At 45.4% G+C, this 20,220-nt stretch overlaps 1 protein-coding gene across 3 annotated transcripts in view; it reads left to right on the forward strand.

The window, feature by feature from the left end:
* VTI1B (vesicle transport through interaction with t-SNAREs 1B) overlaps nt 1-20,220 on the forward strand; it is a 90,901-nt gene that overhangs the window by 10,687 nt on the left and 59,994 nt on the right. For all 3 annotated transcript variants that reach the window (XM_069208825.1, XM_069208823.1, XM_069208824.1), the window contains exon 2: nt 1,035-1,093. In XM_069208825.1, coding sequence (XP_069064926.1) covers nt 1,035-1,093 — 59 coding nt within the window. The remainder of the gene's footprint in view (nt 1-1,034; nt 1,094-20,220) is intronic.

Here is a 20,220-nt window from a genome sequence, read left to right on the forward strand (position 1 = left end):
TCTGCCTCCTTGAGGAATACCATTGTGAGATACTCTGCCTAAAGTTGACATATCTGGTCACATTGTATTATTATGTAGAATAACTCTTTGTATTCTTTCTATTTATGTACCTCGATTGTTGTATGTAATGAACTTGCAGTTCTGGTGTTAACCTAAAGTATTAAAAATAAAGTGCTTAAAAAAATAAAATACATTATTTATTCTGTCATTTGGCCAAGGGACGCCAAATATCTCCAGCCTTATTTTGCAGGTACGGGCTATTGTTTGGGCCTGTGTATTTATTTTGTGGTTAACATTTTCTTAGCCCAGCCTTGTATCACACCAAGTCTAGTGGTATTCAGCGCAGAGTTTGGTGTCTTAGAGAAGCTCCCTATTGGCACGTGACTCCTTCTGGGGCACATTTGTTTGCTCCCTCCAACTAGCACCTGCCATTTTGGTGTGTTGATGTAGAAGCCATTAAAGGTTGGAGCACCTTGTAAGGGAGACCCTCCAGTTTTGCTTCTCCTCAGTGAGTGATGTAGTGAATTAGGTAGGAGAACGCTTGCATATTTTTACCGCATTCCGCATGAGATGATATTGGCATGTGCAGTGCCTCCCAGTCCTCATGTTTTTCATCTATAACGTAGGAAAAAGTTCCACCACATCCACCAGTTTAAAAAAAAATTACCGTTAGATGTCCTGTGAGAAGTTTATAAAGGGGCGGGGTTAGTTTGTGTTTATAATAACCGCTTATGATTTAAAACGGGCAGATCTCTGTGAAGACTAATAATTAGCTCCACAGGGCCAGCGAGTTAGCTTCACTCATGCATCCAGCATGCTTCTGTTCATTCCCCTTTTTATCTGAGCAGGGTAAATCGTGGTGCCCTCCAGCATGGCGTTTGCTTGGAGATCGTTTCTTGGTTTTCGCACATAAAATTTTGAAATCGATAATAGATGCTGTAATTTAAACAACATCTCTGTACTCTTGTGGGGTCCACTTTTCTGGCTGGATACTAACATCATTTTGTGAATTCTTCTTCTTTTTTTTTTTGCAGAGGAGAAGAAAAAGCTAGTACGAGAGTTTGATGAAAAACAACAGGAAGCTAATGAAATGGTAACTAACCATTTTCATCTTTCTAAAGAAATGTATTTGTCTAGCTGCACATAATTGGTCTTGGATTTCGAACGTACTTGTGTTTTGTTATTTGCATTAGTCGTTTGCTTGTCTCTTTCACCTGTATGCTGTAATACAGCAGCCTAAAACAAAGGTCTCTTCTCTTAGCAATGTAACATACGCAGTTTTAGCCGAACATTGCATTTTAAGACTTATTTTGAATTCGGATTGCTTTAAGTATGTATGTGTGTGTTTGTATATGTATGTGTGTATGTATATATATATATATATATATGTGTGTGTGTGTGTGTGTGTGTGTATATATATATATATATATATATATATATATATATATATATATATATATATATAGTATCTTTGGTGCCACTTGATGAATCTACACAAAACTGAAGCAATGGCACCGCCAAGTAAGCCGTGTGGCTTACCCCGTGTGCCAGACAGCCCTTAAAGGGCATTTTGCTAAACAATCTAAAATAAATATGTAGGGACTGCGGGGGAGCTCTTGAGGGCTTCTTGGCGGTCCCAGATAGCCCAATAAGTACAAAAAGAAAAAAAAAGAGAGAAAGCAGCAGCTTGGTGTGAATGTCTCAGACCTTCACACTGAGAGCTCAGGGTTCGAGTCCACCTGGACTCTCATCCCTTTTTTTTTTTTTTAAAGTACAAATTATTTTAATTTTTAGAAATGACGGATTTTTTTTTTTTTAAATAGTACAGATGTATCTCATGCTAAGTATATGATACATCAAAGCCTAAAAAACTCTATCTCCCTCTTTCTTTCTCTCTATCTCTCGGTCTCTTTTTTAGTATCACCCACTCACACACTGATGCGTTCACTCACTGACCCACTCAATCACAGCCTCGTCAACCCACTCACTGCCCCGGTCAGACCCTCACGCACCCTCTCAATTACACACCCACTCACAGACCCACTCAGACTCTCACACACCCATTCACAGACTCACTGTGAGCCTCATGCACCCACTCATAGACCCGCGCTCACACTGACGCACCCATTAAAACATTGATGTACGCACTCTCGCACCCAGATACACCTTCTCACACCTATTCTAACACCCAGAGAGGTTGCAGCCAACTTCCGCAGCTCAAAGCCAAAGGGCCGTGCACAGCATGGGGTTGGTTGGTTATGGGTGTTGGCTGCAGGGTCTGGCTGCAGGCCAGGTCTTGCGGGCAACCTCCTCTGCGCACAGGTGAAGGCCGTGCATGGTGCAAGGTGGGGTGCTTATTGGGGGTTGGACTCTGGGCATGGTCGGAGGCTGTGCACGGTGTTGGTTGGATAAACGAATGCTACTAAAAATTACTATAAGTTAAACAAAACCTTTGAAATTCACTGAAAAAAACAAAGGTTACAGGGTCATTATAGTTGGGAAATAAAATAAAAAAAAACTATAGAAATTCACTTAAAAAAACAAAGGTTAGGGAGACATTATAGTTAGGCTCACATTGTAAACGTACAAAACCATAGAAATTCACCAGTTATAGTTAGTTACCTCAAGTAACTGTAACTCGTGTCCTAAGGTAACTATAACTGGCGCCATCGCCATGCACTGCTGATGACCCCACAAATTACGGCACTTATGACATCTTTGATAACATCATTGATAATATCAATGGAATATTTGTAGTAAACTTTTTGACGAAAAAACTGTGCATGGCGGGGCCACGAGTTTTAGTTACCTTAAGGCACGTCCTTGTAACCTTTCGTTTTTTTTAAGTGAATTTCTATGTTTTTTTCTTTAAATTTTCCTAAATATAACTTCCCTGTAACTTTTGTTTTTTCAGTGATATATAATAAACAAGCAACCAAAAGCTATTCACTCTTCTTGATGCAGTGTTTCTCATTCAGACTTTTTTCAGTTGGCATATTTTAAGTTTGATCGCCCTAGGTTTTCCAACACTTTGTGCCTAATTTTTACGCCCAAGAGAACATTAAGGGGTTTACATTAGAGTGGGGAATAACACCAAAATAGAAGAAACTGCAAGTTTTCATATTTTGTGCGGATGTCGACTCAGTGCTAATTGGACAACTTCAACCGCATTGGTCAATCTGAAATGGAGAAAGTGGTGGCACCCAAAACCCTGCTCACTCCCTTAACACTTCTTGTAGCCCTTTTTGCTGTTTGCCATTAAGAGCATACTACTTCATTTGAGTTATCATTGTCTTTGGTTGAGCTTGGATTCCATTAATGACACAGATTTTTAAAGTCTCCTTCAAACTTTTGAAGCTTTATAAATAGTGAGCATCTATTCCCTAGCATTAATGAGTTTTTAGGGGACTAGTTTGCGGCAACTGCTTTGTCCTGAAAGGTTTCATATATGTTGAACTGCTTTGGACCCCTTTATAACATGTTGAAGAAAGGTCACTTTCCTCCTTTTATTTTTTATTTGATCTTGCCTACCAGACTGTACAAGCTGTCTGGTTGGAAAAGACCTATGTTAGGCTTACCAATTTGGCTTAAAGCCCCCACCCCCTATTGCTTATAATTAGCTGGTTTATTGTCATTCTCAATTGTTTACTTCTTATTCAGTGGCTTTCCATGGTCTGTCTTGTCCCCTAGAGCACAGTCTCTTTACCAACTTTTGGCTTATCTGTCTTGTAGCAATACATTAACTTTTAGGGAATTAAGTTGTCGTTAGAACACTGAATGAGCATGCATTTGTTTTCCAGGTCTCTCCCTCATGTGCTTTTCCGCTCCCCCACCGAATGACTGGCCTCGACTCAGTGTTTCTGTCTCCCTGTTGCAAGCACCCCCACTAAACTCCCGTCCCCTAACCCATGCTCTGTTGCTTTCTTGCTTGTGTGCTTCTCTCTAGCCCATGTTGCGTTCCCTGATGCTAATATTCTTCACCTTCCCTTGTTGCCTTCCCCACCTGTTTCTCTGTTCCACCATACCCACAATCATTTTTATTTTATTTTTTATTTATTCATTCTTTTTTGTATTTATTTATTCATTATTTTGGGAGAACCACACAGCACTGCATTAAAAAAAAATATATTTTTCTTTTTTATTTACCAATCCATCTCGGATCACTAAGTTACAAAATGACATGGGTGCCATTTCTTTTTTTAAGTGCATGGATGTGTAATGATGCATGTGCACACCTACAAAAATGGTTGTGCCAGGTCATCTTGCCTTTGTATTCTTCTCCCCCCCCTTCCCCCCCCTTCAGGCTATAATGCACATCTTGGCAGGGAGACCCATTGGCGCTGCCAATAGTTATTATTTGTAGTAGCATGAATTGATTTTCGGCCTCTGCAATTTAAGAGCCGGATGAAGGGCAAGTGAACGGAATCAAATGCTTTTTTGAAACCCACAAGGACCACTCTAGCTGCCTTCCTCACACTTAATGCTTTGGCAAACCCCATCTTGAGTCATCGTATACAGTATCTCATCTCTCACTGTGATTTGACGCCATTCTGATCGTAACATATCAAGGAGCGCACTGCTTGTGTTACATGCATTGCCAACATTTTGGCCAAGATCTTCGCCTCTGAATTTATTTGTGAGGTGGGCCTATACGGCGAGCAATCGTCTGGGTTCTTCCCCTGTTTTAGAATGGTGATGTTCCACTCACCCCTGAGGTTGAACAGTAATGGACCTGCTTTTGTAGCTTCTTTGTATATTATTAACAGTTGTATATCGTCTGCAGCAATTAATACTTTTTAAAGAATTATGCAGGGAACACATTAGGGGCTGAGGCCCTAATTTTCAGGCCTGTGATTGCCTCTTCGATTTCGTTAGTGGGGCATCTGATAGTTGTTTTTTGTCAGAATCTAGGACACGCTATCCGGTTGGTCTGCTCACTTGCGGAAGTGGGATGCGCTGCATAGAGGGATGCATAATAGTCCTCCGATGCCGCAGCAATAGATACAGGATCTGTCACCACTGTTCTATTTTTACCCGGATCTGTAAAAGCATGCGGAGAGCAAGATCTTGTGTTGCCAACTAGTGGAGTAATTTGCCTGATTTGTTACCCCACTGATAGATCTGATGCGGTGGGGCCAGCCAGGTTAATCTAGCCCCTCCTATCATGAGCTGTTGCACTTCTATTGTAGATCTGAGTTGTCTAATGGCCTGGTCTTCTCTAGTGTCGGCCAACTTGTGCTTGAGGTCTTGTAATCAACACTCAAAATCGGCAATGTCCCTGCTTTCGTTCTGCTTCTCTGCTGTAAATAAAGATATTATGTGGCCATGTTTCACAGCTATAAATGCATCAATTGCTTAAAACACCAGATCCTTCTTTAGTCTCAAAGTATATTACTGTTTCCACCCTCAGCTTATCTGCAAACTGTTCATTCAAGTGTTTACACTCTGTCCCCAGATTGCACCCGAGGACCTGCCCTGTAGGTAATTTCTATTGGTGAGTGGCCAGATATTCCACACAGGAGGATATACAGGCTCCCTCTACCCCCATCAGGTCTGTCACTATTTTTGTAAGAACTTTACTAATTTTCTGAACAATAAGAACATGGCACATGAGACAGACACGGCTTTTGTTACTTGATGAAGCATCAGGCCTATAAGCCCGGAAGGGCAATGCAGTCAGTAGGCAGCACAGCCTGTCCAGGATGCCCCACCAGATAATCTCACAAGGGTTACCAAATATTTTTGGGATGGACGTAGGAGGATGGAGGGAGGTGTATAGGTCATTATTTGTGTCACAGAATATGAGACTACGGATCCAGGCCGTCACTGCGGGTGAGTTCTTGGTCCCCCAATGTTTAACGATCATTTGTTTAGCAAGTAAAATGCCCCAGGTGCCTGGCATTTGGGCATGAATGCAAATGGGTGCTGATATGGGGGAGAAATCCACTCTGAGAAATTTATAATGAATTAGTTGATGGCGTCTGTGTTATCAATAAGCAGCATGAGGGAGAGGGGAGCCAGCTGGTCCAAGCGCATATGTGGAAAGCAGGTGAGTAATGGCATCTTCCATGGAGCTTGCGGGCCAACCTATGCCAGGCCCAGCAGTGGAGACCGTCTGTATATCAGTGGAGGTCAGGGGGTACCCCTGCGGGAGCAATGTGCGTCAGGGATATTATATTGAAGGATGCATCTGGATGATACCAGTGGAAGGAAAAGCTACACTGTGCGACAAGGTAATACAAATGAAAATGAGGCAGCTCGAAGCCACTCCTCTTGTAGAGAAGCACCAGTGTGTTCCAGTGAATCCTCATACCTTTATCCACCCAGATAAGGTGAGTCAATAGTTGCCAAAGAGTAGCAAAGAAGGAGTTCGTCAAAGAGATGGGAATGTTCATAAAGCAATACAAAAAATGAGGGAGCACAACCATTTTGATCATAGTAATGCGTCCCTCAAGGGGAATTTGCAGTTTAATCCAGCGATCGATTTTCACCGCAAGTCTCTCCATTGCTGGCCCATAGTTGAAGCAGGGAATCTGATGATTATCACAGTGGACGTATACGCCCAGATTCTTAACCATGTCTTCACACCATTTCAAAGTATGTTGCGAACGGAATTGGACTGTCGCATCTGTGAGTGGAAAGAGTCCTGATTTTGCCCAGTTTATCTGCAACCCTGATAGAGCACCAAAACGGATAATCTCCTGCAAGACAAAATCCAGGTTTAACTCAGGGTGCCAGACAAACAATAGGATGTCATCTGCATATAATGAGACAAGTAGCGGTCCGCTTTGAAATTGCAGTCCTCTTTGAATATGATTTTTCTGCAATTGTCGAACTAGAGCATCCACTGCTATTATAAAAAGCAGATGTGAAATAGTAGCCCTTACGAGTCCCCCAATAGATGCAGAATGGGGAGGTTACAGCACAGTTTACCCATATTGTAGCGGTGGGGGCAATATATAGCAGTTTGATCAGGGCTTTAAAGCCCTGAGGTAGTCCCAGTTTGCTCAAAGTGGCTAAAAGAAAGGGCCATATGAGGGAGTTGAACGCTTTTTCGGCACTTAGCAGGGTGACTGCTGCAGGGTGGAGGCGGAAATCCTATGAGCACAGCAAACAACATATAAAGATTGATATTCGTAGAGAAACAAACCCCGACTGCACTGGGGAAGTGATGCTGACCTTCAGTAGTGAGAGGCGAGTGGCCAGAGGCTTTGCGGGGCTCTTAATATTAAAGTTCAGCAGTGAAATTTGTCGGTAGGAGCTACAATATTGGGGATGTTTGTCCGGCTTAGGCAAGAGTGTAATGACTGCCTCCCGCAGTGTCAGGGGCAATATACCCTGTGTGAGAGCCTCACTATACACTTCTAAGAGATGTGGGGCTAGAATCGGTTTAAATGTTTTATAAAAATCGCTGGTGAAGCCATCCAGCCCGCTAGCTTTAGAGGCATTCAGGGCATCTATGTCCTGTGTAATTTCAGTGAACTGCGTAACCAGTTCACTAAGAAATTGTTGTTGTGCCGAAGTAATTCAAACCGTTGCCACCTCCTCTAGATATTGTGATATGAATGGTACGTCCCTGCAGTGCCGACTATCATACAATGCAGTATAATAAGATGGAAGCTCAGATTGTACTTCCCGGGTGCCCACCCTATGTACCTCCCCCTGCTGTGCACAGCTCAGGTGTATATGTTGTCAAACAAGGGGGTCAGAAGAGGCACACCAGTGTGCACCCCAGGCGGTCACCCTTGCCATAGCGGTGGGCAGTTGAATACTTCCCAAGAAAGAGAATCTCACGGTCCTCGAGGTCCCTGTACTCCTCCATAAGGGCGGAGCACCTTTCCAGATCCGGACTTGCACCACCGCATGCGTCGGCCTGGTTCTAAGCTTGGAGAGTGGTCTCACCTTGCATTATGCTATTACGTATATCTCTCAGTACACCATTGTGTTTAGGTATGCATATACTCCGTTCATACGCATTGAAGGCTTCCCAGAGTGTAGCACGTGTGGAAACTGCTCCTGCATTCAAAGCAGAGTACTCCGTAATTGCTGTCTGCAGGTCAGAGAGAAACACGGCATCTTGGAGTGCGAATGAGGGGAACCGCCAAAAGCGCTACCACATCCCTGGGTGAGGAATAGAACAGGTCATGGTCACTGGGGATTCAGATTATGTGCGTGGTAGGTGCATAGTAGTAGTCAACCACATGAACACCAGTGGAGAGACCAGCCATAAGTGTATATATATGTGTCCAGGTGTCGTGTGGGGCTGAGTAATGGGTATAGGCTAGCGTCTTCTGCGGTCGCAGATGCCACGGGTCACATAGCTGGTAGGTGTCACAGATGTCGCAGAGTGGTAGTGATTTGGGTTTTAACCTAGGGTCCTGGCCGTGGTGTCACCCAATGGGTCCCAGATCATTTTGAAATCCCCACCTAAAAAGATTCACTCGGAGTCTGTGCGGGCCAGCTGAGTGGATAACATATGAAAAAAATCTAGGTCGTCTGTATTCAGAGCATTGACATTGGCTAGCAAAATCCTTAGGCCTGCTAATGTACCTTCTACAAAAATGTTTCTGCCTTCTTTGTCCTCAACAGTAGAGATGAGGTGGAAAGGGACCCTTTTGTGTATCAGTATACATACCCAATGGGAATAGGAGCTGTAACTATAAAAAAAAAAAAAAAAAAGGATGAGGACCCCAGTGAGCAGCAAAGGTATAGGTGGAGAGAGGTGAGCTGTAGGAAAGCAATCGCAGAGCCATGTCTATTTAAGTAGTGCAACACCTGCTTGTCCTTACAGGGGTTGTTAAGGCCCATGATATTCCAGGATATGAATATGGTGGTTTGTGGGGTGGAAGCCCCAGGTGCAGCGTGCATTATTGGGATGTCCGTAGACAATTAAGTAAGGAGTGGCGTGATCGGTCACCAAGTGTCAAGAAATCAACAGGAAACCAAATAACAAACACAGTAACAGAGTCCTGAGCCCCCGCTCCCTCCCATACTCAGTAAAAACGCGCTGAGTGAAATCCCAGAGAAACCATAACGACGTACAAAAAAAAAAAAAGCAAACTTGGTGTCAACCATGGAGAGAGGGCAACACCACAGCAGGGAACTCTCCAAGCACAAAGTCCTGCAAAGGAGATGAGGAAAAGCAAGCAGAGTTAAGATGCTAGGAAAGTTAGTTATACTGAGGAGCAACAATAAAGCATGCACCGCTGTGAGTCATTGACAATAAGGGGACATCAGTCGGGCGGAAAAATGTCCAAAGTGCTGGGCACCTGAGTGGCCTGTGGAGAGTATACCAGGAATTGTTGAGCCAACAGAGTGTGTTCCTTGGTGTATTTCTTGCAGAACGTTGAGGTCTCAGTTGGGGTATCAAAAAAGTGGGGCTTGCCATCGACATCAACCCTGAGCCTGGCAGGCTACAACATTCTATAGCGCAGCCCAGCTTGCGTAGTATCGCCTTGGCATCTGCTAACTTGTGCTGGGCCTCCTGAACTTCCATGGTAAAATCTGGAAAAATTGACAAGGACATCCCTTGATACTTCAGCGGGCCTTTTTCTTGCACCAAGCACAGCGTTGCAGTCCCTAAGGTTCAAAAGCCTGGTGATAATGGGACTCGGTTGTGCACTGTGGACAGACTGAGGACCGAAGGAGCGTTGGGCTCTTTCCACAACAAATGTGGTAGTAAAGTTTTGCCGTCCCAACAGTTTGCATAGTAATGTCTCCACAAAGGTATCCAGACGTCCAGTGGCGGTGGTCTTCGCAATCCCCATAATTCTAATGTTGTTACGACGACCGTACGCCTCGAGATCCTCATTTTTTTACAGCAACTGTGCACAGTCTGGACTCTAAGTGAGTATCGTGATGGTCCAGACGTTCCCCCATCTTGTCCAGGCGAGTCACGAGGGAATCAAACTGTTCATCAATGCCTTGGAAACCAGAGCGCAGTTCTAGCTAAATGGACTGCAGGTCTGCCCGGTTTTCCATGGCTTGGCCTCCAGTCGCGTTTTCTGCCATATTTGAGTCGGTGTCAGCCAGTGGGAGGACATGCGATTTTTCAAATGGCAACGTGCGTTGTTTGGGGTTCCCAAGACCCATGCACCCGGGGACCCCTCTGGGGAGGCCACTGCAGGCAGCAAACAACAGGTATTTATGGCGGATCAAATTGCCGTTGTCCTTAGGCAGGAGAGGCTCCATCGAGAGGGGGGATGAGGGGGAAACGGGGGAAAGGGGGAGGGCTGCTGGAGGCATGCAGCAGTGAATAGGCCGGCAGGCAGGGCCCCCCAACCCAGAGGCTGCATGAGGAGTTGGACGCCGTGTCCTAGGATGCAGGCAACACAGGCCGCGTGGTACAGATTCACCGACGCACGCCCAAAGAATCTGAGCCCCACGCCCAGTCAGGAGCTTGCGGTGCCCCAAAGGTAAGGGCCAGCACCCTAAAAAGCAGAGCGGTGCAGGCAGGGGCAACAGGCCGCAACGTGCGGCACTCTGAAAGCCTTTATCACTACGGTGCCTCCGAGGCCCAGGCCGGGACCCAGAGCTGCGGTGGCAAAGCAATGTCTATACAGTTTTGCCAGCCACAATGGCTCCGGGGAATTCCCCCTATTGTTAACAAAACAAAGGGAAAAACATTTTAAATGGAGCTTGGGTAAGCAGGGCAGATGCTGTAGTGGGATTGGCATCGCTCAGATTATCAATCGGCATGGCCAGTCTCTTCCATCTCCCTACTCCCAGTCCCACCCCACTGTAGATGTAATAGTCGCAGCACTAAAGTATTGCTTACAAAGGTCGGTTTGCTATTCCGGTTAGTGATCCAGCTACAGTTGCTGTGGGAAAAAAACCAAAAAACACAATCTATTCCTATCCCGGAAGGATTACTTCTCCTTGCGTTCAGATATGTCTCGGGATACTTCAGTTGCATATCTAGGGAGCGAGATAGGTTTCTAAGCTCCGGGTTCTGTCTTCAGATGCAGAGTCCATGTCTCATTTTCGGTGTAATGGGGCTCGCATTTGCTCGAGTTGGAGCTATTTGCGTTGTAAACTTCTAACCTAACTTTTCTTGCCGCACAAATTAAAAGAAAAAAACCACAGAGCGATCGCGCTATGTAAAATGCAGCACGATCGCGCTGCAATTGAAAACTGAAAAACTGAGCTCGGTCGCGCTATGCAAACCCCAGCGCGATCGTGACGCAGGGAAAATTAACAGATAAAGTAGTCCGGACCCCAGGCTCAAAACATCGAGCCTCGTATGTTTTTGGGAGTTTACCGGTGCTGTGTAGGCAGGCTAAACACCGGAAAAGGCATGACGTATGCATGCCTTTCACAAATGAAATCAAGCAGATTTTAAAGAGCAGGCCCAGGAACCAATGAAAGAGACTGACGTGACCTGGGCGCGGTTTGAAGCCCAAAAAGAGATTACTTTATGAACGGAGCGCTTTGCGCTCGCCCATAAAAAGGGGTAAAAAGGGTCCCCTGGTAGGGACTTAGTAATAAGGGCCCAGTGAACTCTTTCACTATTGAATCTTGGAGATAGATCTTGCGCCGGAATCTAGAATCTGAACCAGTCCTTGAAGGTTTTATGGTGAGCGAGATCCACATCCTCCAGGACTCCAGACGGGTGCACATTACTATGTTGGGCTCTTCCTTCCACATCCTCTGCTCATCTTGCTAAATGTAGAGCCAATTCTTGAAGCTTAAGGAAGTATTGTTTAAGGAGAAGCAGGTCATCTTCTGTTGATGCACGGGTTTCAACTTCTGTTGTTCGCTATGCTACATTGTGGAGGTCTTTTCGCCAGAGAGAAGGCTTTGTTCCTACTCCCTCTATTATACTCTCCAGGGCCTTTATTGATTCCCTGATCACCAACAGTATTTTAACCATAAGAGCCGGCCCCTTCGGCATCAGCGGGCGTGTTGAAGGCCATTCCGCCATCTGGGGGTCTTATTTGGTTTACTTCCTGGTCTAGTAAGTGATCAGTCTACCTCCTGAGAGGGCCCTGCATCCCCTCTCCTCCCCCACCCAAGGCCTCACCACTGCCTCCATAAGCCCTGGTCCCCTGGCACCCGCAGGAGGATGACAATCCACACAGGGGCACAAGCAGCCAGGCAGGCCAGGGACTCAGTTCCTGAACATGTTCCCATGCTTTCCAGTGGATGTCTGCGGGCCTCTCCATAAAGCGAAAGGAGATGCAGTTAAAAAAATGTCCCCACTGTGTGTTATTGTGGGTAATGTCAGCCATCTTCCGGGCCTGCACAGTGGACCAGAGAGCCCCAAGAGATCACTGGACTCCAAGAAATGAGCTGTCTCATGCGCTGTATCTGGCAGCGAGGCTCTGCCCTCCATGCGCCACTCGGAAGGACCCAACCGCCCAGCAGCTGTAATTCTTCCTTGGTGATGAGGAGGGAGGAGACTCAGGAGAAGGTAACCTCCTCTGCACACCCTTTCAGTCCCTTCAGGTGGCAGTGACTCTGATCAATAGATTGACCAAACACATGCTTCACACTCCCACTAAGTAAGAGCAGTGAGACAGCTTGAACTATTTTCAGGTTAGTGTTGGAAGACCAACTTAACTAGTACAGTGCCTCCTGTTTGACTGATATGCTGTCTGTTGTATTCAAGAAAGAGTTTCTAATGTTGGGAGCGCATCAGAATCTTTAGGGGCTTCATATCTGGAAAACTGGCTTGTGGAGGCCCCTTGAAGTTGTTGGGCATTTTTGTCAACCTTTGTATGATTTAGAGCGCTTTAGTCAATCTGGAATCTTAAGTGATTTACTAGGTGCCTTGTGTGTTTAGTGCTTTTAATACAAGTTGGGTATGCCACCGATCATGGCCATGCCTCCTCCCAAGCCTGTTGCCCTAGAATGAAACAGTAGGCAATTTGGTTGCCATTTTGACTTTTGCCTGTGGTGACATACGATTATCAGACCACTGGCATCACTCATCCCCAGAGTTGCTATTGCCAGGCCGAGATTGAAACAAATAACAAAGTTTAATCTCTCATCTCCTGGATCAAACATCCTCAACCTCCTGTTACACTGCCTCTTCTAGAGATGTTGAATCCGATTTCAATTGATGTTGGCAGGAGAGTTTATTGCAGTATTATTCGAACACAGACTGATCAAGGAATACAGAAAGTTTGCATATGTGTATATTGGTTTTAATATTTTTAATATAGAAGGTGTGGCCAAAAATAAAAGCCGGCAGGAAAACTGGAAGGATTCAATTTGCTGGAATCCCAGTGGGCTATGTGCTCAAAGGGGTGTGATCTGGAGGAAGAGCTGTTTGAATAGAAGGGTTTTCAGCTTCTTCTAAAGTGGAAGAATGCATTTGTTTCTGAGATCTGCTTTGGGATGGAGTTTCAGATCCATAGTGTATGTGTAGTGTATGAAAAGAAGGCCTGTCTTCTTATATTTACCTCCTTGCTTGTCTTTGTCATGCCTGGCAGGGCCATAGATGCTTGTGTTGTGAGCACCATGGGGGCTCTTTACTTTGGGTGGTCCTGAAGTTGATTGTAGCGGAGCCAATGTTGTTAGTGGAGGATGTGGTTTGTCTGGCTGGATCTAATCTGTCCATTGATAGTGGAATAGTCTTTTCAGTGCTTTGAGGTCTGGCATCCCTATGGGAAGGGCATTGCTACAGTCTAGGTGTGACAGGACTAGGGCCTTGACTGCATTTCTGATCTCATGGCCTTGTAGATGAGATTTGACTTAGATAGCTTGGCACTAGACCTCACGTTTTCTCTATTTATCTTCTTAGAGACTTGGGTTTTGAAGAAAAGGTGGCAGTTGATGTAAGGTCTGAGAGACTTTTGTATACTTGGGTACCTTTTAAGCTGCATGCGTATTTTAGACTGCATGCATGCTTCAGAAGCTTGTCACCTAATTTCCACTCTTCTGTGGACAAAGCCGCCTACTCCCACATTCCCTCCCGCCTCCCTCCCCCCCCCCCACCATTGTAGACCCAGGATGTATTGAATCCACAGACAGATCTTCCATAACTAGGTATATATTATATTCCTCCACTGCCAAGCTTAGGACTTGATAGGAAGCATCCAATTAAAGGCGAAAGACTAAAAATAATAAAGCCACGTGGTTGCAATTTCCACATTGCTTTAGCAAGCATCTAGCTCCTTAGCAAGGATACTAGACCTTGGGTAATAGATAGTTTGTACTTCTGCCCATTCTGGCTCCTTTTTGGTTCCTATTATAAATTGATGTACCTCTGTTCAAGCTATTCTTACAAAGGTATGCACACCAATTCTTTTGTTTCTCTTCTCTTCTTCCACCCTTGATATAGTCAAAAACTTCTACCCAGCCCTCTTCACTGCTCAGAACTGTTCCAGAAAGGACCAGTACACCATTTAGTACTCTGGTAGAGTTGGGCATTCAGTTTGTAGGGAAGCAGATGAGGTCATGCTTACAATGTTAGACTATGAATTTGCTGGTTACATATGTTTTTGTCAAATATATTTATAGAGTGTGTGTTTTACCTTGCAGTGCTATATATATATATATATATATATATATATATATATATATATATTCATAAAAAAGATTGTGCATGTGTTGTTAAAACGTAAACCATGTATTTTGAGAAACAGCACTCCACTATAGGTGCACTGTCAAACACTCACATTTCATTTGATGGATAGATTGGCAGAGCACTGATGTCAGTAATCTATTTAAAGTCAAATTCAGCCTTGAAGTATAGCCAGTACATTACACAAGGATGAACGTGTAGTTGCAGCAGAGATGATTGAAAAAAGAAGACGAGAGTCAGGGAGAGAAGTATAAAGAGTAATAGCATCATGGGAAGGTGTGATGCACTTTAGGTGAGTGCTACCAACCTTACGTGTTGTGCTACCCATTTCGTTACTAAGGTGTGATATTAATGGGTAAGGTAGAAAAAAGAAGGGTAAGGCTTGGACAAGGAATGTGTTTGAAGTGAGGGTGTGGGAGAGTAGGAGAAGCAGATGGAATACAAAAGGATGGGTGTGGGTTTTATTGGAAGAGACTAGGCAGTGTAACCGTAGATGCAGTGCAAGAGCAGAGCCTTATTGGCACAGTTTCGCAGATGAGAATCGAGGCCAATTGTAGTGACGAGCAATGCCTCTGCTACCTTTACATACACTGCAACCCCTGCATTATCTGCTCCCTTCTCTTCTTGGCATTGTTTCTGTGTTTGGAAGGAGACTCCTAGAACTTGAAGCTTTTGGTGCAGGGTCAGCGAGTTGCTTCTGAGCTGGCTATTTGTTTGCTATGCCAACTGAGAGTTTTCATGAACAGTTGGGTTTAGTCAGCACAGCACAGACCATGCCAGACTTGTGAGCCACTCATCCATCATCCATCTTGGATGCCTTTCTTTCTTTTCTCTCCATGGGCTGGATTGCACTACCCACACGTCATGGGCATCGTAGAATGCACGCTTCTTGCTGCTCACCGACTTGGTCTGCCTTAGGTGTTGGGCAGACTTTGAATTTGTTACCACTAGGCTCTATTGTTTATGCTGTGTTTATCAGATTTCTCTGTGCTGCACAGCCAATTTTCCTAGCACCCAGTACCATACATGTTTTGTGGATAGTGTTGGAGTGTGAGGTTTTGAGGGGGGGGGGGCAGGGAGTGGGGGGGGGAGAACATAAAGGCATAAAGCCCTTTGCTTGGGACACAGATAATGAGGCTAGACTCTGGTTTGAAAAAGTGCTCACTGGAAATGCATTCCACCCATAGCTTACCATTGATGTTATGGTTTGTAACTCACATTTGCTTGGTATCTATTTGCTGGCTTTGTTTGTTTTAGGCTGTCCATCTTGAGTTCATCCCTCCTGTAGACCAACACTTTTTTTTGTATCCTGAGAACTTGATTTCTGTAAACAGGCATTTAAGTCATATTCTTATCTTGCCACATTTGCTGTATACATTCAAAGACAGTGGTCAAATGTCAGGCTCTGTCTTCCGAGGGAGCTTGGTGTTTAACTTTATTTCTCTGACTTCAAAGTGAGAAAAGTTATGTGACAATCATGCTGGCTACTGGGGGTAATTCTGAAATGTGGTAGAAACAAATATCTTAATACGAAGTCAGTCCACTAGGTGATGACATTTCCACACATTGTTCGTGCGCTGTGTACTTTAATCAGTAAAACTGTTTGTCTGCGCAATTCAATAGTCATTTCAATTGAAAATGTGTTGTCTGTAATTGCAGTGCTCCCCCACCCTATGCATACTCCACTCTTTGCTACTCCACTCTACACCACTCCGTCACTGCACTCTACTCTGCACCACTCCACGTCACTCTTCTCTGCAGTGCACTCTACAGCACTCTAATCTACTCTGCACAACTGCACTGTACACCATTGCACTCTATGCCACCACTGCACAGTACCCTGCAACTATCCAATCTACAGTGCACCACTCCACTTAACGTCACTTCACTCTACTTTGAAACTATCAACTCTATGCCACTGCACTCTACGCCCTGCACTCTACTCTACTCTGTGCCCCTCCGCTTCACTCTATGCCACTCCACTCTGATACACCACTCTGTGCCTCTACTCTGCACCATTCTATACTATGCCACTGCACTCCATGCCACTCTAGTCTACTGTGCACCACCGTACTCTGCACCACTCTACTGTACGCCACTGTGCTCCATGCCACTCTACACTGCTGCACTCAGTGGTGCTCAACACTGCACTCTCCACTACTGAACTCTATGGCAATCTATTCTGCACCACTCTGCTCTGTGGCACTGTACTCGAGGCCACTGCAGTCTGGTCTGCACTACTCTGCTGCACTCTACACCAATTCACTGTATGCCACTACACTCTATGCCACTTTGCTCTCCATCACTCTACTGTGCACCACTGCACTCTATGCCAGTCCACTCTTTGCCTCTCTACTCTGCACCACTCTACACCACTGTACTCCATTCCACAGTACCTCTGCAACACAATACTCTGCAACACTGTCCTCTATGCCACTTCACTCTACTCTGCACATTGTAGCCTATTGCACTCTGTACTACCACGCTCAACGCCACTCTGCTCTGCATCACTCCTCTCTACACCACTGTACTCCATGCCAATCCACTCTATGCCCCTCTAATCTACTCTGCACCAATGTACTCTACTACACTACAATGTACACCACTGCATTCTATGCTGTGCCATTCTATTCTGTGCTACTCTACTCTGCACCACTCTACTGTACACCACTCCACTCTTCTTGAAACCACTGTGCTGTACACCAGTGTAGTCTGCGCTACTTTACTGCACCACTGCTTTCTACGCCACTGCTCTCCACTCCACCACACTGACACTCTACAACACTGCATTCTCCGACACAAAACTGCACTCTGAAGCAATCTACTTTATGCCACTGCAATATATTCTGCCCCACTCTGCTCTTCTTTATTCAGCTTTCTGCCACTGCACTCTAGTCTAAACCACTGCATTTTGTCACTACACTCTACGCCAATGCACTCTACACCACTTTACACTTTTGTACTCTCTACCATGCTATGCTACTCTGCAACGCTGTACTCTACACCACTGCTCTGTCACTCCACTCTGAACCACAGCACTCTGCCAGTGCATTCTACACCACAAGATACTCTATCCCACTGTCATTAGCACCACTTCACTCTACACTACTGCACTCTACTCTGCACCATTCGACTCTATGCCACTCTGCTACACTCTGCGCCTCTCTACTCTGCATCACCACACTCTACACCATTGCCCTCTACGGTAGTCCACTCTACGCCACTCTAATCTACCTTGCATCACTGCACTCTGTCACTGCATTCTATGCCAATCTATGACACTGCACCCTATGGCACTCCACTATACACTACTGTACTCTACCCCGCACCACTCCACTCTATGCCACTTCACTTTACTCTGAAACAGTCTACTCTGCGTCACTGCATTCTATGCCACTCTATTCCACTTTGTGCCATTCCACTCTGTGACACTTCAGTCTATGCTGCATGATTCTACTCTGCGCCACTCTGCTCCACTGCACTCTATGCCAGTCTACTCTGCACCACTGTACTCTGTCACTTCACTCCAGGCCGCACTACGACACTCCACTACATTATGCTCTACAGTACTCCACTCTGATACTCTACTCCAGGCTTCTCCAACAAGCTCCAGCTGCCTATAAGTAGCTCTCCTTTGTACATCGCAGCCGACTAAATTAACTTTTGCTTGACAGAATATATGTATACCAAAATTAAAAACTGTGTATTCGAAATTAGAATACATGTATTTTCAGAACTGATAAGCTGATGGTTGAATTTCCAAAATATATTTAAAGCTGATATTTAGTGATAAACCTCCCCAACGCTACATGATTTATTACTAGTATTAATACCCTGGTGCCGGGAACATTTTAGCTGTGGCTGTTATGTATTACCCATATGAAGGCATTCCAAATTGACAAAGCCTTTTTTACATTACTGCTGGCTACCCTGCCTGATACAGGGGTGATAACTATGGGTAATTTTACAAATGGTGACAACTAACATAATCTTGTCTGATGTCTATTACAACACTAATGATATTAGTAGTCAGGATGATTTTTATTGATCATAGGTAGTTCTCACAACAGAAAAGGTTGGAGACCCCTGCTCTACTCCATTAAACTCTAGTCCACTCTTTGCCACTCCACTCTACACCTCTCTACTCTATGCCACTCTGATACTCCTCACCACTGTGTGACAGTCTATGCAACTCCCTCTATGCCACTTCATGCCACTTTACTCCACTGTGTTCTGTGACACACTACTCCACTCTACTACACCATGCCTCTATGCCACTCCACTGTCACTGCACTCTACGACACTCTATGCCGCTCGACTGTATCAATCAATCAATCAAAAAATGTATAGAGCGCGCTACTCACCCGTGAGGGTCTCAAGGGGCTGGGAGGGGGAGGGTGTCTCGGGGGGGGGGGCTGGGAGGGTCACTGTTCAAACAACCATATCTTGAGGTTCTTTCTGAAGAGCAGGAGGTCTTTGGTTTTGCGAAGGTTGGTGGGGAGGGAGTTCCAGGTTTTGGGGGGCGAAGAAGAAGGACCTGCCTCCTGTGGTGGTGCGTTGGATGCGGGGGACTGTGGCTAGGGCGAGGTCGGCTGATCGGAGGTTGCGTGTGGGAGTGTGGAAGTTCACTCTTTCCTTGAGGTAGGTTGGGCCGGTGTTGTGGAGGGATTTGTGTTCGTGGATGAGGATCTTGAATGTGATTCTCTTGTTTATGACACTCTGTGCCTCTCCACTCTACTCCATTAAACTCTACTTCACTTTTTGCCACTACATTGTACAACACTCTACTCTATGCCACTCTACTGCACTCTTTGCAACCCCCTCTAAGCCACTCCAATTTATGGCACTATGCCACTCCACAACACTCTTTAACACTTGACTCCTCTCTGTCATTCCACTCTACCACACTACTCCACTCTATACCACTCCACCCTGACAATCTACTTTGCTCTACACCACTCTACTCCACTCTTAGCAACTTCCTCTGTGCCACTCCACATTACTTTATTATCACTCCACTCTGTTCTATGCCGTTCCACTCTGACACTCTCTTCCACACCACTCCACGATACTCCACTCCAGTGTATGCTTTCCCATTCTGACACTACTCTCTGCATGCCACTCTGGCACTCAACGTCACTCTACCCTCTTTTATGCCACAAACGTTTAGCCATGCTGAACAGCAGTGATACTGGTGTACAACATGGCTAAAACACATTGACAAAGTCAATAGCTCTTGCCTAGGCCAGACCTGTTGGCATTGCCAGTGCTTGTTAGATGTGGCTTGACTGCTTGTTGCAGGTAACAGCTGATCTCAAAACATATCATATACATGAGTCTTTTGGTCAGTCACCGGCCTGTTTAGGTGGTGGTAGACTAGCACATATAGGGGGTTATTAGGAACCTGCTGGTCTCATGACCGCCAGGCTCGCGAACCATCACCAATGCGACTGTCCGACCATCGTATTTTAACTGGCAGATGGGCTGCGGTGGGACCGCCAGGGTCTGAGATTTGGGCACACATTCTACTCAGTACAGCTGGGGCTGAGCCTTGGGTTTCACTGCCTGCCCTTGATGTGAATGTCGTCTGAGCTGGATGTTTGCTAATGCTCCTCACTGCTGAGGTTGCTGGAGCACTCAAGGGAGCCATTGGAGTCCTGGCTATATTTCAGATGGGAAGGACAGATTCC

The sequence above is a fragment of the Pleurodeles waltl genome, chromosome 9 (assembly GCF_031143425.1).
Source record: "Pleurodeles waltl isolate 20211129_DDA chromosome 9, aPleWal1.hap1.20221129, whole genome shotgun sequence".
NCBI lineage: Eukaryota > Metazoa > Chordata > Amphibia > Caudata > Salamandridae > Pleurodeles > Pleurodeles waltl.